Source organism: Tinamus guttatus, unplaced genomic scaffold, assembly GCF_059628265.1.
Source record: "Tinamus guttatus ecotype Peru unplaced genomic scaffold, ASM5962826v1 Tinamus_guttatus_pri_ptg000327l, whole genome shotgun sequence".
Taxonomy (NCBI): domain Eukaryota; kingdom Metazoa; phylum Chordata; class Aves; order Tinamiformes; family Tinamidae; genus Tinamus; species Tinamus guttatus.
Window position 1 is genome coordinate 9,471,676 of NW_028288861.1, and position 25,890 is coordinate 9,497,565.

Consider the following 25,890-nt stretch of genomic DNA (forward strand, 5'->3'; position numbering starts at 1 on the left):
AGCCCATATTCATGACAGAGAGCATGAGGCAGATAATCTCACCAAGGGGAGAGGATGCTGAATCACATTGCTACAAACCAGTGGCGGCACGTTGTCTGCCTGTCGTGCTGCCAACAGCTAATGATTTGCAGCTGCTGTTTAACTCCTGTCAGAACAAGCCGGATTGGAAGAAGTTTGCAGCCTTCTCCCTCACCCCCATGCCTATACATCATCGCTGTGAAGCCCCAACTCAGGTAGTTGGGAGCACTTCCTGCCAGAGAAAAAGGGAAAGGAATCAGCAAACCCAGGAGCTGATTAGCATAATGACTTCCCATCAGGAATTACCAGCAGGTGATTTATTAATCAAGACCTTTAGAATCAAAAGCACACGTCCATACCATCTACGCTGGTTTCTACAGAAGTCAGCTTCTGGGGGAAGATGTGACACCAAGTCTGAACCTCTCGATAGCAAGCAGCTGCCTTACTGAACACTCCTTTGGAACCTCTATGAAGGAGGAATGAAATCGAGCACGATTAGAGTCTCAGTCCTGCACACAGAACAACTATCTTGGGCTGTGTGTTACCATCCCTTTCTTTGTTGTTGGAAATATGTTAGAATTCCAGGTTCAGAAAGAGTAAGAATGTACAATTCGTGTTTGAAAGCAGGCACATTCACCTGCTGTTCTCCCAGCACACATCATTTTGAAGCAAGCCTGAGAAGCAGACCAAGGACTCTGAAAGGCTTGAATTCCTTGGTATCTGTACAAAATATTACTTCTTCAGACAGAAACACAGCTGGGGTTTCCGTGTCATTTGCTTTGGATGCTACAAGGTAGTAAGAGTAAACTGTGACAAGAAACAAATTCGGGCAAAGGGTGGGGGACTGAATGAAAAGAACATTTTAAATGAACACAGAAGGAGCATAGTAGAGGAGAAAGGAATCAATAACTGATAAAAAGTGCTGTGCCTTCTAGGAAAGAGTAGATTCAACATCCAAGGCTCTTGATGTCTAACATATGAAGAAGTTTTGCCTGGTGTCACACTTTCCTCAATGGCCAGCCATCTGTGAGAGGGAACTTGCTCAGTATAGCAATGTGGTGTGCAAACGCCTTGGGCGCTGACAGCCGGTTTGGCAAATGCCACATCCATTAAGATGACACCTTCATCCTAAAAGTACAGGTACTGGCATTGGAACAGCTTTAATCCAAAGGAGAATGACATCTGTCAGTTCAATTTCCAATCTAGCATTCTGACTCCTAGCACATCCCTAATGGGGCCAGTCTTCACAGAACATTGGGGCAGGAAATAAATTACCTGCCACTCCATAATTTCCTTTGTAGCTTCTTTGCAGGTTTGGATGAAACTGCAAGTGCTGTGCTGGAACAGTCCAAGTGTGAGAAGAGGCCTGCTGGGTAATCATTATAAATGGTTAAAGGTGTCCAGCAAGCAAGGCAATATCCAGGGATAAACAAACAACCTCTACCTCCCCTGCCTGCAAAGAGCCTGAGAGACAGGCAAGGCACAGTGGCCTAGGGAGATTTCAAGCGGACACCCTTTCAGTTGCAGACAGCCAGAGCAGAGTGGCATAGAGATCCCCAGATACTTACACAAAGACTAAAAAAAAAAAAAAAAGCACCAAAACACTATAATTAAGACTGTTAAATGTGATAAAAATCCTCACGTCTCAGACACTGCCTGGCTCCCAAGCTGCAATGGCACCTGAATTGCAAGAAAGAAGACACACACACAGGCATCCACATATGTGGACATATCCTATGACTCGTACTGGTCTCACTCCTGAAACACCACTGCTGTTTGACTGTAAAGGGTTCTGATATATTGCTCATAAAAACTGACATTTAAATAGTCGGTTGCCCAGAAACATAACCTAAAATTTAATGTCGAGTCTTCCTCAGAGAGCCTTCTCATGGTCACCATCTTCCTCTTGCAAAGCAGGCAATGCAAACAAATGCCAAAACACCATGGCTACTAGATCTCCAGAGAAGGCATTTTATAGTCACATGTCTTCAAAGCCCCGGGAGCAGCCTGACATGCAGCAAATCTCACACTTCTGTCCCTGCTTCCGAGCTCCTTTTGCTGGCTTTAGAACTCCCAGGACTCCATCCAACGGAGCCCTGCCATGGGGCTGTTCGGGTCTGAGGCCATGGGTCCTATCATGCCATAGGACAGAGGATGGAAGAGGTAGAAGCTGTGGAAAGAATCCAAATACCCGTTAGAGATTAACTAACTTGAGACAGTGTTCTGTCTCAAGAATATTGCAGAAGATTAATCCATACAGGTGAACTATGGCAATATTGTTTTTAGGCTGCTATAAGCTACACTGAGGAGGTGAACATGGTATTTAGGTTTATCAAAGGTGGTATTATCTCTCAGCAACAACTTTGGAAAAGAAACAGCAGGGGAAGCCTGCAACAGTTCATCTTTATTTGAGGGATATGACAGCATAAAGTATGGTGACTAGAATCAAAAACTGCTGTGGGTTCAGAGGACAATAGAGTGTTCACACTGAGTAGGGGGGTAGAAGGATGAGATTCCCTGTAATGGATTTTCAAAAATCCATTACAGGGACTCAAATGCTGAATTTAAGGAAACATGAGCATTTAGGGTGCTTGCAGACTTGATGCTAAAAAGATGATTAGAGAAGAGAGGCAGAAACAAAGGTCAAGGATAATTAACAAGTGCTAAAAGTTCCACTGAGAGAGTGGCGGTTAAACATTGAGGAAAGCTGAGATTTCAGCACTCACCTGTACATGGTGAGTAGAACCAGCACCAGGATTCCCCCTCCATATACTTTTCTAGCTGTAGTGCCGGGTGACAGGGACCTAGTACAGAACTTCAGAAGTGTATCCCAGGTGATTCCTAGGAAAAGAAGGAAGCAGAAGCCAAAGAACAAAGCTGCTACATGTACCCATTGACTGAGCTGATAAAACTCTGTTGAGACTCGAGAACCTCCTCTACTGTTGAACTAATTTACCTTGTATACCTATACAGAATACATACATATATATACATATATATATTTGCACCCTGGCATGCTAATTAGGTTGGTACAAAAATGACAGGAAAAGCTACCAAGACTGAAATATGAACAAGCAAGACAAAAATACGGAGGAGCAAGCAAAGGGAAATAAAATTATATATATAGTAAACCAGCAGAGAATAGGAATTAAATATGTAAATTCAAATGTCCTAACCATTAGGATATACAACTCTTTGGGGTAGTAAGAAAAAAAAAAAGACAACTTGGCATCTCCAGTTGATTTGTTAAAGCATTTTTAACTAGCACATGTTTTCAAGCACTATGCTCAAGCAAGCAGAAAACCTATCCCTATCATAAAAAAAAAATACAGTTCAGTCTGAAAGTGTTCCATGTATCAGAATGTCACCTGCTTCCTTATCTTTTCTTCTCCTAACCTCCAGTACTTACCTGTTAACATGCTGGAAAACAGCATGGCAGGAAAGTAGTGGTGAAAGTAGAGAACTCGGCCCATCATAAAGAATGGGAGGTAATGAAGGAGCCAGCCCAGTGTAATCTGCCCTCCACCATGTAGCAAGACTTGGGACAGTTCTGGAACAAAAACAAACATGCTTCAGCAAAGGAAACCTCAACTTGAGCTTCTCTTTGCAAGCCTTAGCACAGTGAGTAGTGTGAGAATGACAGTAAAGTCAACAAGAAGGATACTTGCAAGAAACAGTCTACTGGTCTGAAATTGTTCCAAGCTTCTACAATATTCCAGTGGTATTCTTTATGCATGTATGTCCATAAAGAACTGTTGTATTCTTTATGCACGTTGTATTCTTTATGCACATACAAATAGTGCTCAGAGGAACAATTGCCAGCAAAGATACACAAAGACACAAGTCCTGAGGGATCTCTAGGGGGCTGACCATACTCGGTGTTAAGACCAAGCTTGCAGTTCCTCAGGATGTACATTAGACTAAGTAGACTATTCCAGTTTCTGAGGTTTTTCATTTTCTCTGCAATGGAACGCAGATGACCATCCAGATGACTACTTTGTCACCCTTCTCTGGGAAGGAAGGCTCTCTACTGTTCAGATTCTGGGAAAGCGACTGAGAGCTCTGGTGCCTGTTTTCAACTTAGCCAATAACTCACTGTGTTAGTGAATAGTTCTACTTCACATTTTAGAATTCATTCCTCAAAACAAAGCAATCACTGATGTAAACTAGAATGGTCAAAGTACGATTCACTAGGGTTTGTGAAAACTCCTATGAACCAAATACCAATTACAATAGAAGGGATGAAATAATCTTCTATCTGCCATTTCATCAGCTCTGCATAAATATCAAGAAACATTACCCATTCCAAAGCAGCTTATGTAACACGAAAACACAGTGCACAAGCAGACTGGGCATTGATCCATTTGGTGTTTCTCCCTTACAGCCAATATAGGTAACTCCTTGCAGTATTTTTGTTAGAGATCTATCCTGTTCATTTCTGAACTACTTGAGACATGAAACTCCCACTCTTTCACTTGAGGAGTTTGCTCCATCACCTTGCTCAGTGCTTTTCCACCTTTGGCACACAGGGCCCTGCCTTCCACGCACTGCTAAAGCATCTGCAAAAAGCATCTACAAAAAGGAAAACTATTACCAGTAGCCTATGTGGAGTCAATATCATCATTAGAAAAAAAAATAGAAGTCTACAAATCAGAAAAAGTTAAAAGCCTCAGAACCAGTAGATCTCTGTATCAGAAAGGTTTCCTTGACATACGTTCTATCTCCTACTAATATATCCAGATCAAATACATTCTTTTCAACAGGCACACATCTGGTCATCAATGACCTGCATAATCAATGCAACTGACAGCAACTATGGCCAACATTTTGGCTCCTGAGCAGTTCATGTACAATTCCCATGCTAGACTGTGTGATCAACAGCAGAGCAGAGTGTGTATATGAGCTACTAGTGATTAGCTTTGTATCTTGGAAGAGGCAAGTCAGCAAGACTCTACTGAGACTTTCATTTTGGATCACCTTAGGCTGCCAGCCTCTGCAGTCCAGCTCAGTACTCTCCAGCAAAGGAGCGGTTAAGACTTTACTGGTCCTATTTCCCACCTGTGAGTCACTCCTAGAGCTCTTCTGCTTTTTGGATTTCTATGTATGTGTCTCAGGGCTGTTAGTCACTTGACAATATTTGATGAAGCCTTAAGGCTTAGGAAATTTGGTCTCTGCTATTCAAGAAGACAGATTTGTTAATCCGAGTAATTATTTCTAGTATGAAACTCTTCCTTGACAGTCACATCATTTTGTAGTACATTTTCATAGCACTAATTAACTTGGCTGTTTGTACTAGCACTGTCCTGTGTGCATTTTTAAAACGGCCAGAGGGTTTAGTACAGCGTACAGTAAGATGTGTAACACAGGAGTTGTAAGAAAAGCTTTCCTGTATCAGGAAACCAGGATGTTACAACAGGTGATTTTACAGCACAGGAGAAATAGGGAAACTGGTCTCACCTTTAAGTTCAGATGTTAGCTGGACACCTCTTTTCAGAGCCACTGTGGTAGAAATTGCCATCAAAAGATACAAGCCAATAGTGACTAGATTCAGCCACCAAATCACCTAAATAGGGAAAAAAAAAAAAAGAAGAAGAAAGAAAGAAAGAATGGGGACATTGGACAGGGCTGGATATTGCAGTGAGCACATCAAGGGGAAAGAGAAGCTACATGCAGGCATAAAAGCACAATGAGAGAAGCAGTGCAAAAGGAAGAAGAGGAGGAGAATCACTGTCACTGTGTAGAATTTGCTAAAGTCATTGGCTTAGAATCCCCCTCTCCAGCTTACCGGGTTTCCCAGCAAATAAACCCGATAATCCGTCTCATTGACACCAGAAAAACGCAGTCCCTGAGGAGAGACCAAAATCAGCAAAGTTAGCATCAATCCAGTTAATACCATCTTTAACAGTGTCAAAGGTGTCACTGAAGAGGTTGCCCCAGAGAGGTTGTGGAGTAACCATCCTCGCAAGCATTCAAAGCCCCTTTGGACACAGTCCTGGGCAATCTGCTTTAGGTGACCCCGCTTGAGCTGGGAGTTTGGTCTAGATGATCTCTAGAGTCGGATCTTCCAACCTCAACCATTTTGTGAAAAGCACCTGAAAACAGAAAGAAGTGTGAACTGATCAACCTACCTGGTAGTTGATAGGCCAGTGCCAAGGTTTGGATGTAACTTCATTGTCCTTTGGTTTGAGGCCACTGTTTCCCTACAGATAAAACAAAACAGAATTGAAATAAATGGGCAGATACAGAAAATGGGCAGAAAGCCCTGCCCAGACACGTCTAGGTACACAAACATACATGATTACTCTTCCTGAGCAAAGACTGTTTTCTGGCTACAAGAACAGATCAACTTCTGGAGACTGACAAACTGTGGACAGTGAATATTTAATATTACTGTGTAAGTGAAAAATGTTACTTGGCTACCGTTAGAGGCATTATTCTCTCATTTCTCTTCTCCAGGTTTTCTGTCACTGAGGACATGTGCTGCTTAAACAAGATCTTTGTTTATTAAGAGACTGACTACTACAACAGGTTTCCCTCCGTTCAAATAAAAGCTTCAGAAAGATTACTTCCATAGAAACTCATGTAGGTATTTCCTTACCTGAAACAACCTCATCACTAGTTGCCACGGAAATTGTTAGCCTTAATAATGATTTGCTCGAGTACCTTCTGTCTTTTGAGAATTTGAGAACTGCTTTACCAAAGTAATAAAATCCTAAATTCTCTCCAGATGCTAACATTCTCAGCTGAAGGAGGAGCTGGAAGCAGAAGGCTGCTCACAGAGAACTCTCATGGAAAGAACTATAAAGGTAGTCCACCTTGAAAATATGAAATCCAGTTCTTTTTCAAGTATCCTCAGGGATAAACAGAGAAGAGGAAAGCAGGGAATACAATATCTCAATGAATTAAAAAAACAAACAAACAAATGGAACTTTGCCTTTTTTAAGTGAAGCATTTATTGTTCTCTTCAGTGTCTGTTTACCCGATTTTGTGACTCTGATCACAGTAATATCTTCCTGCCTCGCTCATTTCACTTTAACAAGCAATGAAAGAATTTAATAACTAGACTGCAGCCAGATCATATTAACCATAGAGCCATGGATCAAGCCCAGGGCTTCCAAACTTTAGAGTTTTAACTGTAAGACTTTAACTGCAAGAATTAATACTGTCCTACCCGAATCATAACCATGTGGGATTCTAGCAGAATTTCTAAAAAAGATGGCTTCAAAACATCCAGGCTGATATTGGGCACTTTAGAAAGAGAGAGAAAAAAAAAGTAGATTAGCAATCTGTACGTTTTACTTTTGTTTGATTTTTGCACAATAAACTCTGTCCTCCTGCGTCAAATCTGTAACAAAGCTGCTTCTAGCACCTCTTTTCATTCCCTATGCAATTCATTCACATTTTAAACACACAGACTTTCAGTCAAAAAGTATCCCCCAGGGAATTTCACACCTGATCCACTCCTTGATTTCCTACCGAGCAAGAGAAATACATAAAAAAAATCCCAAAAGAAGCAGATCTCTGTTTCAAGTTGAAATTAGAGCCTAGGTGTTTATAAACTGCTGTTTATTCATAGATGAGCCATAAATGTGGAAATACAAAATACAAGACAACAGAAAAGGAGATTCCACCAACTGAACAGCCGAGGATTCCTTTACCAGGATTCCTTTATTTTGGTTTGCACATAGTGGCTCTGAAAGGCTGAAAGAAAAACATTAGCTGTTTGGGTTTTTTTTTTTTTTTTTTTTTAAGCCCAAGTCATCTACAATTAATGAGATGAAAATTATATCAAATATTCAGGCCAAATGAGGCTCTGACACATATCAATTCCTGGATGAGCCTGTAGGCCCATCTGTCATAACTGGCACTCTTCATTCCTTCCTGACCCTGGTCATACTTTCACTATCCATTACTCGATGTTACTGCAAAGTTGTTATTCAACATGCCCTTCCAGAAGGGAAGGAAAAGAAGAAAATACAGCAGAACAAAGTGGATACTATTTTCTAAATAAAAATCATTAAAATATATACAACTTACTCGTACCAATCACAATAATCCCTGCAATTACAACAATGATGTTAAACTAATAGCCTGTGACTACAAAACTACCTCCTTTCATTATTCATGAATATCTCAAAATTCTTATTATACTTCCATTCTACATGAGGCACTATCACCAGGTCACAGTAAAAACACTGAAGCACCATACGCCATCCACCTCTGGACACCTGTCTCAGTTTCAGCAGGTTTGAACTGGGAAAGCATGGACAAACACTAAATGTCAGTTCCCACTCCCTGATCCTCTCTTCCCTAAGGGGAAGCCAAGATGCACCTGGAAGGTTAAGGGAAACAGACACTCACACTTCGGGTTGATATGATCCTCAACGTTCCAGAGGGAATTGGGAGTCTCCTTCAGATACGGTGTGCAGGTAACTTCCACTTGTTCCCAACCCCTGAGGAAGAGCAGGGCAGGAAGTCACCAACTCAGAAAAGGTCATGCGGTATTTCCAAGTCATGTCCGATTTTTTTTTCCCCTCACATTTAGTTTTCACATGGAGCTTTTTTTTTTTTTTTTTTTTTTTTTTTTTTGACATTATCACCTGCCACACCTCTCAACCTCAGCTATCTTTTTCTTATATACTCAGACATCCTGTTCCAGCACCATGTAGAAACTGGAACAGACTTGCAGGGCAGCCAAAATCAAAATCTTATTAAACATACAAAGCCACATACCCAAACTTAAGATGCCTAAAGCCAAATATATACGCACAAGTGTGCACATAAGTGGCCTGGTTTTCAAAGAAGTGGCACATCGACAACCAGTATCTACTACAAGTCAATCAGAAAGACTTTTTTCTCTCCAGAAAAAAGTCATCGTCATCACTTTAAGTCAACCCATGCCTGTAGCAACTCAACTACAGAAACACACAAATGACTTTAGAGGATCCCATAAACTGCTCACGTAGCTTGTAACTCTATTTCTAGGGGTGGACACATTTTGGGAAGTGCAGCAGATACTGCAGTAATGTGAACGATCAATCAGGAATTTTTTGCCGGTCACCCCATAGCAGCTGATGCTCAGTTCTCTGAAGGAAAAGGATTACTCCCTTCAAATTGTGTTTAAAAATACGTATAAATCCAAACTAAACATCATTATTCCTAGTTACCAGTATTTAATCTGAGCTCTTAATCTCAACAACATTGTGTAGCAATGACATACATGTACTGGGTAAGTTTGGGTCATGGAAAAAACACTGTCATTTCTTGAGCATTGTCATCAGAGGCAGTGGTTTGGTGTTTTGTTTTTTGTTTCGTTTTACCCGTAAGTGCCAGCTTACTGGAAGAAATCTAACACACACTTACATTCTCGACCATGCAATCACTGGCAGAGTGCCTGCACTCGATACAATTCATCTTAAATGGGATTTCTTAAAAGCCCTTTTTACCATCACACAGTGGAGGGAAAACTAAACTAGCATGAACAGAGGCAGCTCTGGAAGCAGAAGCAACACGACTATGCAACATGCTGCTCCAGGATCCACGATAACTTACTAAACAGCACAGCAGCTTGTTTGGCAGTAGCCTGAATATCTACACATGTACCTTGTTTTGTCATGAGTTTATACTCATACAACCTGAGGGGATGTTAAATCCCCTCCCTGCTAATATCAGCTTGTTACAGCTGCCCTTACACTTCAGATGCTGCATTCAGAAAGGGCCCAAGATCTTCAAACAACAGAAGAAAATAGCATAAATAAAAACGATGGATTATGGAATATAACAATGTAAATTGCCTCATTTTTTAGCAATTTTTTGCAAGCCCCTTAGGATATAACAGGCCTTCAAGAACTACTGCTTCATGTCTAGAATCCTATCCGTGGACTTACACTGCATGGCAAGATCTACACCCATGTCACTCTTGAAACTCCTGGTAAGGGATATCATTTTCCAGAACTGCGGCCCACCAGTCACCTTCCCTGTAACAGACTGCATAACTCTATCCCAGAACTGCCAAACTTCTAGTCAGATGTTTAGAACCTACTGGATCTTTAAAATAATAATAAAATACAAAGAAATGGAGGAAAAGTGGGGTTTGCCTAGCTTAAATTTAAAAGTACCATTGAACAAAGAAGCATAAAATAGCGATATAAAATGAGGAACATCAGCTGTCAGCTCAAAGTCTTTGGTGGGAAGGATTACAAGCTACTTACCATTTTGGCAATGTCTTTCCAGAGGAGCCCAATATACACCCTGTGGCCACGTGGGTTAGCCGGATCCGACTCCGGAGGACCTTTATGAGTTTCCCAGTCTTTCTGCCCATCACTTCAATCCTCCAGAAATCATTGGAATCTCCTGTTCCATTCTATCATCCAAACACAGCACAAGGAAGAAAAAAAAAAAAAGGAAAGAAAATAACAAGACAAATAACAAAATACTGGAAAGAGGCATAACAAACAGGAACTTGTGGAACTCTAATGTTGGCACAGCTAAATCAAAGAGCCCAGGCTGCCCTTGTTTAGAGTTCACAAGAGACCTCCCACTAGGAAAAGATGAATTTAGGTATCAGCAACTACCCACAAATACATTCTGATCCTGCCAACCTGAAGATTTTTTTGCTTTAGATTCATACTTGACTCTAGTTCATAACTACATTTAAATGGGGAGGTGGTTTGGCTGCCTCTCAGAATGTGTGCAGGCAACAGCCCCTTGGCTTTGGAAATTCAGCTTCAAAGCAGATCTTATTTTTCTGATTCCTAATTCTGCCATCATTCTGTCAATACAAGCCACTTGTCTATGTGACAAGGACAGACACAGAAAATAATACTTGTCAGAGCAACTTCAAGGTCGCCCAGCTAGGCATTTAAGGAGCCGAATGCTGCCAAAGCTAGACTGGGAGTGAAGGCTTAATTCTTTCCCTGACTGTGATCATACTAAATAAACCTTAAACACAAAATGTACAGTCTTATACTAAAGTAGATTTCCTTCCAGTCCAGCAGCTCTACAGCTATCACCTCAGCTAACAAACTAAAAGTAGGAATAAGCCCTGTTTTCATGGTGTGAACTTCACCCAAAAGAAGGAGGATTTGTTTTATCTTGCCATTCACTTACTATTCCATAGCCAGTGACCTGAAAATGCTTCCTTGTCAGGGGAGCCTCATGCTGGTGACTGTGGAGATTTCTAGAAGTTCTGGAATGAAATTGAGAGTCAAACCTGTCTTAGTCAATTTGTGATCAGAACTTTGGTTTTAGCCATTCAAAGAGAGCTGTGAGCCCACTGACCACCAAATCCCAGGATAGAGCAGGATGCAGCCTCAGTGGCGATGGGGTCGTACAGTGAAACAGCTGCTTCCCACCACATGGCTCTGAACTTCTGCCACAATGGGCAGTGCTGGCAGAAAGCAAGAGCACAAATTAATCCAACCCTCAAGCTATAATCCACCACCTCCAGGTGAAAAAGATTTTGATTATTGCTTGCCACAGTTAGGAAAAATAAAGCATTTAGCTGAAAGTGCACTGAGAATTTTTGTTTGTTTTATGAACAGCTAACATTGCACTAACAGTCCTGGTCTTGCAGAAAGCAAAACAAGTTCCCGACCTGTCTTGCCTATTAGATTTCCTTTTGAAGGAAAAGATTGCACCACTCAAGTCAACACAGACTTCATGAGGAGTGGGTGAGCAGTCCCCATTAGCACCAGGCATCCCTCCCAGGGCTGACGGTGGGATCACCCAGCTCCTGCCCTAGCTGGAACTGCTGACTTGGAAAACCAGAAAAATCTGGCCATCGTTCTGACAAGAGCTGATCAGCTCCTAACAGCTCCTAGCTCAGACAGGGAGCCTCTCCCACCACCAGCTGCGGCTGCATCCAGCCCTGCCTTATCTGCACAGAGGCCTCGGCCCACGCCGGAAGCTGTTTCTGTGCGAAGGCCGAGAGCCACCTGCCGGAGCAACTCCCAGCACTGCAGGGTCATCTCCCACTCCAGAAACCTCCCTCCCTTCAGCACGTGAGTAAAGTAAGAAGAGTACTGCAAAACCAAGAACTTCTCACCAGCGTTTCCACATATTTGATGGCAAAACACAAAATTCAAGGCATTACTTTTTTTTAATCTTTAAAAGTATTTTTAGAAGTCTGACTCATTATTTGTAAATATGCAACACTGAGTATGCTATGACATGATTTCCAGATGTACATGTATGGAATCTACATAGTTACTTCAAGAAGGTGGTCCTTAATATTACACAGTTACTCAAAACTTTCATAGAGTGCTGGATGACTCCCTAAGTATGTGCTTTTAATAAAACTGTGTGGTTCTTCTAAGGGCTCCCATTCCACAGACACCCATCAAATTCAATCTCTTCAAGTCCCAGAAATCATTCTTACTCTTTATGTTCCAGGCGGATAATATCTCCATGCCTCACAAACTCCACAGGGCTGGAGGGGTCTAGCAGATCTGCTGAAAAAAGGCAAACCAATTGTATCAATACGGTGACAAGCAAATCGATGTCTCTGAGAAAGTTTCTTGGGAGCACTCATGCCTCAGGCAGACAAGGCAGACTCCAAACTTGGTGTAAACCATTGCTTCAGCTTAAAGGCCAGCCCTGAGGGCCATTCTGTGCAACTATGTAAGATCATGGCCTCAAGTAGACACACTGCTTTTAAACAAAGATACATGGCCAACCTAACTGAACAGCACAACTAGAAATACACAGTTTCATTTCATGGACTATATCATGACACTTGCAATAGGGAATACAACGGTACTATTTCTGAGTTATTTCCCCCCACTTTTTTTTAATAGATAGCTGTGGCAGGAAACTATCTTATATGATATTTCAAAACACACAGGAAGTACAAACACATACTGGGACCCAATTTCTCCACAAGCTGCAGGCACAGTAACAAATTTCATAAAATATTAATTGGGCTCAAACTAGTCCTCTATCTTTTATTTACAGCCCTAATAAGATGAAAGTTGCCACTGCAACCTTTAGCTGAGAAAAGCTTGTGCATCTCAGCTATACAAACTGAAGAAAAAAAACAAAAATATGGTTGTCACCAAAAGTGTTGAACAACATGAAGCCACATTCTCCTTGTTCTTCTCCTCATATTAATGAAAGATATTTTACAATAGTGGCACTCAGAAAATTTAACTAAAAAACTGAAGCAACAGTTACAGAAATCACTCTGCAGGTGTTACCTGTATTTGAATCATGTTTCTTTATAATCCACAGGTTATTCAAATCTTTATGCAAGTAGGCAGTGACCTGAAAACACAGTATAAACCATTTCATCAAAGAAGAAAAAAGTTGGCCATAGTAGACATGCATTCCTCAGCAAATCCAAGCCCCAAATAAATGCATGACTAACACAGAAAACCCAAGATGATTTTTACAAAGTTCTGAAGCTCCAAGTTCCCTTCCACTCTCCAAACCCCTAAAACTCTCCCAGCCCCCCAATCCTTGTCCAGAGTAGGGTGAAGGGTGAGGCGGGTCCCAGCCTTTTCCACTCAGGGAAGCTCCCATTAGCATCTCCCCAAGCCCCCTTTCCCACTTTCCATAACATAAAGCATGTTCTGCACTTGAATTCTGCCTATACTTGAGTCAGCTCTTATAGGATATCTCCACCTACAACAATAAACATTAATATCACATGAGAGCTTAGATTTTCTGGTTGGAAAGAACATCAACAAAAGAAGACTGAAGTAAAGATGTAATTTTTGAAAAATACAAAAGTCTTCCCTATAACAGAGACCAAGTGGAGTTAGACAAACAAAAAAACATACACACAACAAACCAAACACTTGTTTTGCTCTTGAAACTTTCTTTCAGAGAGCTCAGGAAACTTTTAGATACTAACATGCAAACTACAAAGTATATCTTGGGAAAGTTATAGGGTCTGCAAATCCTGTTGAGGCTTGATGATGATAGACAAAAATAGGAAATTCCTTTTATTATTGTACTACTAAATTAGTGGTAATTGCATGGTTTCTAATTTTTACTTTGATCTACAAGTTAATCATTTATCAGAAACTTTTTAAAAGTTCAGGTAAGCACCTTTCATAATGGCTAGATTATGAACATACAGAAACATAATTTAATGAACAAAGCCTTACAAATACTCATGTGACAAATGAGGAAAACAAGATACAAAAGGGGAAGTAATTAATGTAGGGTCACAGAGGCCAATGTCAGGGTGAAAACAACACTTGGCACTTCTATTGCTTTAACACGCAACAATGAACTCTACAAGATAAAGCAATAGATTTGTTTTATACATAAGTTTTGCAGTCTTCCCTGAGGTAACAGTCCTTCATTCCCTGTGCAACGTGCCCTAGGTAACCCTGCTTATGCATGGGGGGTGGAATAGATGATCTCCAAAAGTCTCTTCCAACCTCAGTGATTCTGTGATTTGGGAATATTACTTTTAAATCCTCTTGGCCTCCATCTACAAAGGGTGATCTCACTGAAATGAAGCTTTGCTACTGTAGGTCACTCTTCTGGTGCAAGAATGGCAGAATCTCTTCAAGCAACCTACCTACTAAGGTTTCCAAGCCAAAGGTACAGACATGGTACTGAAAGGATCACAGATTCTGACACAGCTCCTGTCACAACAGCATCTACTGCTCAAAACCATGGGATGAGGAAGCTCCACAGGCCAGGGGTTGATGACTGTGACCAGTCAGCACTACAGCAGTGCACTGACCTGTTGCTGACGGGCTCCGACACCCTCAGGATAGAGGTGCCAGTGGGAGTGAAGGTATCCCCCTGCCATGCGCAGGTTCTTCATTGTGACCACAGAGCCATAGGCCAAGTCTAAATAGGAAGGAGGAAGCAAAGGCATGTAAGTATCCTGTAAGTATCTCTCCAGCCAGCCTGCAAGGCTCTGATTCAGCATATATGTTCCTGCTGTGTTTTTATACAAGCTCGTTTCCTGTTTCATACATTACTTCACATAGTTTATCTTCCATCACTAACCAAAATTCAGAAAAACAGATATACAAAATTTAGTTGAAAAATCTAAAATTCTCTCAGATACTTTTAACATAAACAGAAGTTGTAGTTCTGAAGCTGGAAAATGCTCCAAAGGATAAAAAAAAGTATTACAAGACAGTTACGTACAGTGCGTTAAACAGATTAGGTGTTATTTTCAGCCTTTTTCTTTTCCGTAGATACTAAATTGTAGAGATACAGCATGGATCTGACTGTGAGCATAGAGACATAATCTGAGCTGTTCTACACTGACTTACAGGAGACCTTGTTTTTATTTAAATGCACAGGTACAATTGACAAAACTCATAGCAGTTTATTCCCCTGGAAACTCACGCTCTGGAACAGAGACGTTATGAAGGTTGTTCCCAATCAACTGCGACTGAAAGGAAGAACTGAAGAAACCATCCCCAGGCCCGCTACAAAAACAAAGAGCACAGAACATGAAAGTCAGAAGTCTGGCAAAAATTGCAAAACAGGTATACAAAGCTCTAACATGCATTGCCAAATTGTTTCTGCAGAGGAAAAAGTTAAGACCAGACATGGTCTAAAGAGAGGAATGACTGCAGTTTCTTTAGGTCCACCTGTCTTGCTTGAATCACAGCAGATATATGAGCTCCTGCAAGCAACTGTCCAGAGGTGCAAGGATCTGAGGGCACAAAAATGCAAGTCTTCTGACAGTGCACAAAGCACCACCAACTATCTTTGAAAGTGCTGTTTTTATAACAAATAAATCTGGCTCATTACCAGGCCAGATATAGCAAAGCCTTACTCTGTGGCCCTCATGTCCCGCTCCTGGCAAGAGGCTAATACCAAGCACACCTGACATAAACTTAACAATATGAAAAATAACAGATTTAATTAGGTTTCATATATATTTGCTTCATTTCCTAAAGCTGGCATATGGATAACTTAACCTTAATCATTACTTAGTCATTTTACTATCTGTTGTTTACTATCTCTTTCCAGATAGACATCATCTACTGGTTGCAGGCATTCAGAGCAGGGTTCTGAATCTGAAAGGACTAAAGCAATCAGTCCTTTGCTAACTCTCATTGGAGTATTTTTAATGAGCCAAAACATTTTTCAATAATGTAATGCCTAAAACAAAATGCAATGTGGGGTGGACATTTTCAGGTCCAGGAAAGAGAGGAGAAAAAAAAAAAAAAAAAAGAGACAGACATTTTGGTCAGGATACTTGCTTGGCATGTCAGAAAGTCTCAAGCTCAAACCCTGTTTCACTGCGACCTTGGCCAGAGCCTTCCTCTGAGAACAGTGCAGTAGCCTGGGAAGGGAACTAAACCAAGACACAGCTGGTGGCTGTGCTTCTGACACTGAAAATGGAGAAACCCATAATCAGTGGCCTTTAATACAAATAAAAGATAGGTGCTTCTTCTTCTGGAGAAAACACTTGAGAAATACCTTTTATTTAAAACTGCAAAGTGAACAGCAAACATAGCCGTGTAGAGGGCAAGTGGGAGCACGATGAGGCAGAGAACTCGAGCCAGTAAATGCTTCCCAAATGTGACCTGTAACAAACACAACCTAGATGAAACAGTGCAGCTGCAGAAACAACTCCATGCCTTACTTAACCAAACTCTGAGTAACAGTGCTAGAGTAAGAGTTTGCTACATATAACAAGCACAGCAAGCTGCAGAATTATCTCAAAAAGTCTTAGTTAGAAGCCAAGACACATCTTGTTTGACCTCCAAAAGCTAGAGTTGATGTTCCTTGAGGTTTCAGGGACATAGGAAGACCATCCCCAAAGAAAGGCAACAGGAGTGTTTAACTTTCCAAAATGTCATTCATCTCTAACTATGGCAACAAGACCTTAGACAGCTCCCACTCCTTGTCCCCTGAAAAGGAGGTGCATACACTTCAACTTGCTTAAGAAGAGTAGAGGTATTGAGACCAAATTACAGCATGGAAATAGCCTCCAGAATGCCAGCTGTCAAAGGTAAGCGAAATAGAAAATGAAAGTATAAGGGTACAAGTTAGTAGATAACTACCTGTTTTCTCAAAAAGTCTCCCTACACAGATGTGAACATAACATGACTCCTTGAGGAGCTAGAGTGCACTTCATTCAGAGAAAACAGATCACTCAGGGAGGATGTTCCCACACAGCAATTTTGTTGCTGCTCCTCAGCCACAAGTTACAGCAAAGCCAGGGGTAAAACTGTGAGTGTTTCACCTTCTTCAACACAGAAGCAGAGCACTTTACTTAATCCATTGAGGCAGGTGGTTTGTACCCAGATGGTACAAACCAGGATGTGATTACATGCCTCCATCCTACTGACTTTGCTGGTAATAGGGCAAATAATCTAAAATACAGGTAAGTAACAGCTGGAGGAAAGGAAAACACCTTGAACTACAACACTTGTTCACAAAATGTCTCCATCCAACTCTAGGGTTGACAAAGGCAAACTGACAAGCTATCTTCTGTATTTTGTTTTCACATGGTACTATCACCCAATCATTAAGCCAATGCCTCCCTGCCTTAACAGCAGATCAAAAGATTTTGGAGCTAATGGAAAATGCTGAACACATTAGAGAGGTGCGGAGGAAAATCTGAGTTAACTGACTGTATATGAGGCTCTGAACCCACTGAAGTCAACAAAAGAAAGAGTTGCTCAGCCCATGCACTTCAACAGAATGCTTTCGAAAATGGCCATAGACAACACTTACACTGGACACTTATAAACAAATACATATCTATGATACATTACTAAAGTTATGGAGTATAGGAGCTAATCTCCAGTCTCTTGCTCAAAATGACCATAATATACTTCCATCTTTGTAGAAAAGATTTTTTAAGCTACAGATTACAATGCAAAACTCAATAGTAAACCCACATGAAGGACAACATCAAGCAAAACAGAACAGTGAATCAGACAGGAATTCTAGAAACCAAATTAGTTCCAAAAACATGCATGTATTACTGATGATGACTTTTTAAAAAAAAAAAAAAAAAAAAAACAGAGAAAACAGAGAACATTTATTTGGAGCGGAGGGGTAGGGATTGTTTCCCCCCATCCCTCCTCCTCAAGTACTGAGGTTGCCAGATAGTTAGTTATTCAGAAAGCATCTCCCTCCTGGAGTAAATTTCTTTTCATATTCTAACACTCAGGGCTTGCTGCCTCTGCTGCCAGCAGCATAAATGAAATCACTGTGCAGCCGTCTGCTGGCAGAAAGCTTAGACGTGATGGATTTGCTCCATTCCAAATGCAATTAACTGCCTCTGCTCAAGAAGTGTTTCTCTGCATCTTTGCAGCCCATATTGACTCACATTAATCACAGAAAACAAACTGCATAGCAGAAATGGAAAAAAATCCCCCCAAAATCTCACCATTCACAACACAGAAGCAGTACAAAAACAATAAGTGAAAAAAAAAAAGAATTTTTAAGCTTCAGGAAAGGCTGAGACAAGAGGAGAACTGAATGCCTTTTAAAAGATGTGCTTGAAGAAGCCTTCTTTCTCCCCTGGTTTCAAGGCAGCAAATGGCATATTAAGGTATTATACCAAACAGCAGATTTCACAGTCCTCAAATATAAGATGCAGTATATTAGAAGAGAGCACACAAATACATTAGTAAATTACTTTGAGGCTTTAAAAACTAAAGATGTGCAAAATCAAGCAGGCTATGGCTGCCTGCACTCTACGTACAGGCTATGAATACATGCCACAGTACTGCTGCCAGAGCAGAGCCTCAGCTTACTCCCCTGCTGCAGACAAGGTGCTGCAAGACATGCCTGTCTGTCAGCTAGCAGGGACTGCCCAGAAAGTCATGCAACAGTATTTGGAACACCATTTGACTTTGGGCCATCATACAGCCACGACAAACACCTGTACATTGGACTGAAGTAAAATTCAGCCAACTGGAAAGGTAATAGTATCTCTCAGGAAACAACAATCTTTTTGTTTTCATGTCATTATATCCTGCTTATATGTGTTTTTTAGAAACATTTGGCAATATTTTTTTTCATTAAAACCTTCATCTTTAATCATCAACATCATCATCCAGCTGAGATGTCCCTGTCTGCTGTAGACAGGATGCCACAGTGCGACTATTTTCATGGTTGTTAAAAGCTAGGAAAATTACAATGGCAAAAGAAAGGAAAACAAAACAAAGAAGCATTTCAGAAAGAAAAGCTTTAAGCACTCACCAGCGATAGGCTGAGGTTCCCCAGCAAGTCCCAAAGATCATAGATTGTGTTCAGGCCAACCAGCAAGACTACAAAGAGGCCAACAAACTTCACCCCCATGGCTCCTGCAAGGTTCACCCCAGTCAGACTCAGCCAGAACCACCAGGAGGTGGAAAATGGCCTGCAGGACAGACAGAGCAGGTCAATAAATAAGTGATGGCTACACGCATGGACAACACAATCAGGAAAACAAACAGAAAATCAGCCACCCTCCAGAATTACATTCCATCTTCTCAGGAGTTCATGGGAATATAAAGACAAGTTTTTCATTCATTTAAGAAGGATGTAAAGATACCCTTGACACAGAATTCAGAAAGGGTCATTACTTAAACCTGGGCAGCCCTAGATCTCCCCTTTGAGGAAGGGAACTCAGACATTGATATAAGCTAAAACACTAATGTGAAAAAAATCCCACATACAAACAAGAAAGAAAAAAAACAGGAGTTTTGTTCCACATGCACAAGGAAAACAAAAAAAAAAAAACAAAAAAAAACACCAAAAAAACCCACAACACCAACCCCCCAAGTTAACTTCAATTAGAAGTTATAGACTAAGGACAAGGAAGAGGACAGAAGAAAGACAGCAGCCACTTTCTTTCTAAAGCAAAAACGCCCTAGTTAAGAAATCTATCCAAAACACAAACAAAAGCTGAGGCAAAAAGTTACAAACTAAATTAAAACCTAACCGCAGAGAAAAGGGAAAATGTTTGCAGAATTTAAAACCTTTCCCTATTGACTTCTGATGCCATAGTCCTTACATTTTGACTGGACAAAATTCTCACGACTGCCTGCCAAGCAGCTAGCTTGATAGAGCTAGCTTTTAATTTACATAAAATTAACTAATAAGAGATCAACCTGTTTTCCAAAACATTAGAAATAAGATCAGGTCATGGCACACAGTGCTCCATTATGAATGGATCAAACGCTGCCTTGGTGCTTGCACTAACTGGGCAGACAAGGGTGGCTCTACACGACATTATATGACTATATGGACTGAATTTCAGTCCTGTCTGCTGCAGTCTTGCTAAGACTGCTATTACCAGTTGCTGAACATCTCCTAAAGCATAGCTGGTAAGCAGCATAGCTTTCTAGGCTTTCTTGTTTTCAAATCCTGGTTACATTGTGGGGAGAATACCCTGGAGAGTCTAGCCAGAGAAGCCTTTAGACATGTCCAGATGTCTATAATCACCGTTTCCCGCTGGGTATTTCCTTAGCAAATATCTCAGACAACCAATTTCTTTAACGCTCACAGGATTACAGTCACAAATAAGTTGTATTTCTCTGGCTTGGAGATGAAGCAAGGGGGCAAGACAATATATTAATATTTTTGCCATTTAGGATCAAAGCCTTGACCAGGCTACAGTCACCTTACATTCCCACTCTTCTGTCCTGTGCACTAGCCTGCTTTCCAGTCAGGAAGTTTTAAAATTTTAAACTTCATTTCAAGATTTGTAGTTTCATCAGTACTATTTCTGCTGAAGTTTCCTTTCACATTTAAATAATCTAAGTGTTGACTTGGGTTACCCAGCCATGATACTTCCTCCCTCATTTCACAAATCCTTATACCAAAAATACCTCTCCTCTACCATGAGCCATTTTCACCTCTGCATTTCCTGAAACAATCTCAGCTGTTTCCCACACTATCAGGTGTGAAACAAATTCTGTTATTTTATCTCTGTGAAAGTTGAATGTCTACAGTTTAAGAAAAAATGTCATCTTTATCTTACCTATCTGCACAGGTATTACATTTCACCATACTCAGAACAGCTCCCATGAGGAAGAACATCAGAATGGGGTCAAGCAGAATATACTGAGACAAAGTAATACAGCCTGTATCTGCAAACAAATGCACGACATGGTCAGAAGGGCTTCCAGTTACCAAGCAAATCTGACATTCAAAGCAGCCAGTTACTCCGTGTAAACAAGAAAGAAGGAACAAGGGCAATTTGAGAAATAGAAACAGGTCAGAATATTTCAAATTCTACCTGGGTAAGAAATTAAAATAAACAAATAAATAATAATAAAAAATAGTATAACAAGAGCTGAGAAGCACCGCTTGGGAAGTGCTGGTCTCGTATTCACATAAGAATGTTACAGTCATCATGGATCTACCAGCTAAAGCACCAGTATGGTGCCAGGACAAGCCATAGAGGGAGAAGGAAAAAAAAGTAATCTTTCAGATGCTATCTATACAATACAAATATTACTTTGGTATTTTAAAATCTGAGTGAATCTGGGCATCCTGGCTAAGCCGCGATTTGAGTAATTCCACTTGTAATGTTCACTGTTGGCTCAGCAACCTTGGTCATTTCTTGAGCTGAACTCTTCCACAGTACTGCAGTAGGAAGTTATACACCTTATGGGATACTTAACTCACATGGAAGATGTCAGTATTTCACTAGTGGGCAAAGTTATTCCTAACTACATATCTTGTAAAGAATTCTTAAAATTGAAGTGAAATTTAGTGCATTGCTGTAGTTATGCACATAACAGAGACACTTATAAACAAACAAACAAAAAAAGACTGCAAAATCTTCAAGGGATTAGCCAATTACCAAAGCTCCTATAAAGCAGACTTACTTGGTTTTGGGGAATCTTTCCTATTAGCCACCATATCCTCTGGCTAGGTAATGACATAACACTCCAAAAAAGGAAACTCTCTGAACAATTAACCTGTTCTGTTTTGCAGTAGCAGGAACACCTACCAAAAATAAGGATGAAAGCTGTGAGTAAGGCTGCAGGCAGTGACTTGGACAGATCCAGCACTGTGAGGTAGGCGAAGGGAACCAGGCAGGAGCCAAGGAATGCACAGAACTGAAGGAAAAGAAGATCACAGGAGATGTTATACCACTCCCCAGGGGGAACATGCAGGCATATCCCTTCCCTTTCTCCATCTGATACAACCACTAACAACAGACAGCTTTGTAGGTGACTAACTGGTTCACTCCAAACATCAGAAAAAAGACAAATGAGCAAAGATGTTAGAGAATGCCAGCTGCTTACTATGTTCTCAAGAGACCTCGGTAACAACAGTTAGGCAGTCTCTTTCTGGACTGCATGAGATACTATGAAAAGATCTGTCATATAGATGCAATAAATATCCATCATACTCAACATATCTTAACTAGAGGGCAAAAAAACCCACGTACATTTGCCTTACACATCTTCAGCAAACCAGTGTGACTCCTGCTAGGCAAATGAGAGCAAGGGTAGTTAGAGAGGGAAGAATGGAAATCAAAATAAAGTAGCACAGCAGTAAATTCTGCAACTTCAAGGTCTACTTCTAGCATCTCTCCTGGCTTTGGCTCAGGGTAATCTAGAATCATAAATTCACGGAAATCAGAAAGCAAACTAAGAAAAAATGCCTTCCCAGTTTTTACCCTTTATTCTAGGCACTAGAAATTGGCTAATGTTTCTTCCTTTGCCTTGCTTTATCTGCAGTTTAAGAAGACCAAGAGCCACAAGCGTGATACCAGCACTGCCTGGGTCCCAGGTGGGATACCACTCCGAACAATGGCAATTTTTCCCCCATCAGCTCCCTCAGCCTTAGTGCCACTGCGGGTGGCACTGTGGGCAGCACTGGATGGTTCTGGCTTTCTTTAAGTCTTTGGCTCTCAGCCACTAGGGACTCCAGCACAGCCCAAGCTCAGAGAGCCTTCTGCAGGACAGGCAAGATGTATGGCACACTGAAAACTGCAGCCCTCCTAGTGAGTGACAAGAACTGGCCTCAGTGATCACCTGTCACCTGGCTTCTAACAGACAGATGTTAAGCTTTATTCACTAATCCTTTGCTAAAGAGCCCAGAGACACAACACAAAGCTAAAGAGACCTTTGATCAGATCCAGTAAAGCTGTATTTACGACACAGCAGTCTGTAGTGTAAAGGCAAGGAGAGTTAATAAGCTAGATATCAGCCTGCAGAGCCTTACCCCTCTCATTCCCACGTAGTTGTGATGTTCATATCTGTCCCCTGGCTTTTGGAAAGGAAACGTTCCATCATATCCACTAAGGTAGCCAGCAAGTCCAATCAGCATCTGCAGAGGTAATGTGGAAAAACTGGTCAGGGAAATCATATTAGGGGAAGGAGAACCCAGATGAAGAGCAGGGAAGATTTTCATAGTAGTCAAGTTTGAACCAGAGGATAACTATTTATTAATGCAGACACATCGTTCAAACAAGGCAAAATCAGAAGAAACCAAAGACACTGCATCTTCTGATTATATTGGAAACAAACAAACAAAAAAAAAAACCCTGCAGACTCAAGAGAAGTAACTAGGTGCACGATTTAGGAGAGAGAATCTCATCCCTGCAGATTCCTCTTGTAGCTCCCTATTCTGATAGCATAGGAAAGAAAGGAATCTGAAAGGAAGATAATTTTCCAAAGCCAGAAGGAAAGCATCCCAATCAGCACTCCATAAAACTTCCTTTTTCCTTTTTTTCAGTCATAGAAGTAGTAAGTCAGAGCTTTTGTGGTAGGCATCTTATTTACACACAAGCTATCAAGAAATGTCCAGCTCTTTAGTTCTGTAGTCTTCCATTAAATAACCCCTCCAATCCATGTAAGCCTCATGTTCAATTTTTGCTTTGCATCTGCTCAAACCTTTCAAGATCTCAATGCATAACACTGTTTTTTTTCCCCCACATTCAAAGCATAGATGTAGGAGGCAAATACCAGGATCCCAGCCACAAGTAGATAAGGTTTTTGTGTTCACTGCATCCTTCAACCAGATGTAAGGGAAGACTTTTCTTGGCCTATTTATGTGGCTTTTAAAACACACAACAAAAGAGTAGGTTACCTTCCCCAGAGGAGGATGCACATCAAAGAAAAAGGTCCGATTAATGTAGTAACTTCCCATCTTCCCAAAATGAGTCTCATCCCAACTGAAAAAAAAAACAACAGAAGTTACTCCAGCACTGAAAAAGTCAAAACCCAGAGAAGTAGTTTTCCTAATGTTTTCCATCATACAGCAATCATTACTGCAATTGCTCCTTTATGAGATAATGAATTTAATTCATTACGAAAACAAAGACAGAGGGTACTGTAGCCAATTTAGTGGCAGACTCTTTTAAGAGTTTGACATTAGAGCGCCAAAGCTTCTGATCTTTCAACACACGCATGGCGTTGAAAGGCTTACAGCTGGGCTCAAGAATCTCAAAGGTCTTTCCAACCATAATGATTCTGTGATCCTATCATCTACCTTTTTGGCTCCAGGTAGAGTTCAGAGGCAATAAAAAGCCAGTCTGCAATTCGCATGGGGCCAGGCTGCCACCCCCTCCCTGCAGCACTCCAACAACCTCCACAGCAGCAGGCAGGGCCCAGACGGCAGATGGATCCGCAGGACCAGGCTGCCATCCATGCGCCCGCTCACCAGCGGCATCCCCCTGCACCACCAAAACCGTATCTCTTTGCAGTCGTGGTGGGGATGTTTGAAACCAGAGACGGAGGAAGCCGCAAGGAGGGGAAATTGTTGGCTCATTCTCTTCCTGCTGACCTGGCGCAGGGCCGAGAACGCGCTTCTCTATCGGGTACGGACCTCCCGCCACCGGCGGGGCCGCGCCGCAAGCCCCGCCCCGCGCACCGCCCCGGCCAATGGCGCGCCGGCCCCGCCCCCCGTTGCCATGGCGCCGGGGCCCGTACCAGACGTGCGGCGGCTCCGGCAGGCGGTAGAAGCGCGAGGCGAAGCTGAGCGCCGTGACGATGCCCAGGGCGGCGAGGTCCGGCGGGGCCCGAGGCGGAGCGGCCGCAGGGCGAGACGCGGGGGCGGTGGCGGCAGGGCAGTGCCAGGGCGGCCCCGCCGGCAGCCGTCGGCCTCCCCGCTGCCGGAGCGTCCCGCCGGGCGGGCCCGGCGCGACCCCGCAGCCCCCCGCCGCCAGCGGCATCCGCGGCCCGGGCGGCGGTGGCGGCGCTTCCCGGTGCGCAGCACCACGGGAAACGGAGTCCGGCGCGCGGCACGGCGGGAGCGGGCGGCGCGCGGGGCACGCTGGGAGATGTAGTTCGGCGCCGCCCGCGCGCAGCCCCCGCCAGGGCCCTCGCGACAGGCCGCGATGAGCAGCGCCGCCGCCGCCGCGCAGGTAGCGGCCGCCGCGGGGGGTGCGGGCTGGCGGCGGCGGGAGCGTCGGGAAGTGGCCGTTACCGGTCGCTGTGCGCGGCTCGACCGCGGAGTCGGCCCAGCCTGGCGCTGCGGTTTGCCCCCTGCTTTCTGGGCTTCGGCAGCCCCTGCCGCCTCCCGTCGGCCTCCCGGGCCACGCGGACAGGTCACCGCGGGAGCAGCGCTGTTCGCGGGTGCCCCGAGCCGTTCGGGGAGACGCCAGCTCCACAGCGCAGCCACGTGTACGGATTGCGTGGTCTGGCATCCTGATCCCCAGGGAGAGCTAGGAATTCCACTCCGTGTTAAATCAAGCTAATGCCTTTCAGAGCTAATGCAGCTCAATGTAACTTTCCTTGTAAGCTGTTAACCGCAGTGCCTGCTGCAGAGAGACCAAGGGTTTTGGAGCAGACCTGTCCCATTTGCCTCAATTTTAATCCAGGAGATTACAAGTGGTGCATTCCAGGCAGTGCCTGTACGCAATATTGATGTGTTTTTCCATAGGAAGCCTCCAACAGATGCTTCTTTCCCTCCTATCCCCTCCAGACATTTTTGCATGGTCTGCTCCCTTGTGTCAGACCCATATAGGGGCCTACTGGA

General features: G+C 42.5%; 1 protein-coding gene across 2 annotated transcripts; it reads right to left on the reverse strand.

The window, feature by feature from the left end:
* Window positions 1–2,042: 2,042 nt before the first annotated feature.
* On the reverse strand, window positions 2,043–24,922 carry POMT2 (protein O-mannosyltransferase 2). Of its 2 annotated transcripts, none has more exons than XM_088529350.1 (21): window positions 24,843–24,922; window positions 24,001–24,085; window positions 23,134–23,238; window positions 21,911–22,019; window positions 20,933–21,041; window positions 19,168–19,327; window positions 16,426–16,532; window positions 15,340–15,422; window positions 14,720–14,829; window positions 13,215–13,281; window positions 12,398–12,467; window positions 11,128–11,206; window positions 10,230–10,381; window positions 8,380–8,471; window positions 7,190–7,266; window positions 6,147–6,218; window positions 5,804–5,863; window positions 5,476–5,581; window positions 3,428–3,568; window positions 2,745–2,859; window positions 2,043–2,188 (listed from the first exon to the last, which is right to left on the reverse strand). In XM_088529350.1, the coding sequence occupies exons 2-21, from the start codon at window positions 24,058–24,060 to the stop codon at window positions 2,083–2,085; spliced, it is 1,980 nt and encodes a 659-aa protein (XP_088385476.1). In that variant the 5' UTR covers window positions 24,061–24,085; window positions 24,843–24,922; the 3' UTR covers window positions 2,043–2,082. The 2 variants fall into 2 exon arrangements, with proteins under 2 accessions (XP_088385476.1, XP_088385474.1); XM_088529348.1 differs by having other exon boundaries at window positions 12,398–12,470.
* Between the last annotated feature and the right edge of the window lie 968 nt (window positions 24,923–25,890).

Excerpts from the sequence above, each read along its gene's own strand:
- POMT2 (XM_088529348.1), bottom strand. The coding sequence starts at position 24,060 with ATGGGAAGTTACTACATTAATCGGACCTTTTTCTTTGATGTGCATCCT. Across the intron at positions 12,471-13,214 it reads GAAACATGATTCAAATACAG|CAGATCTGCTAGACCCCTCC; the intron begins GTAACACCTGCA and ends GCCTTTTTTCAG. Across the intron at positions 11,207-12,397 it reads ATCCGCCTGGAACATAAAGA|AACTTCTAGAAATCTCCACA; the intron begins GTAAGAATGATT and ends ATTTCATTCCAG.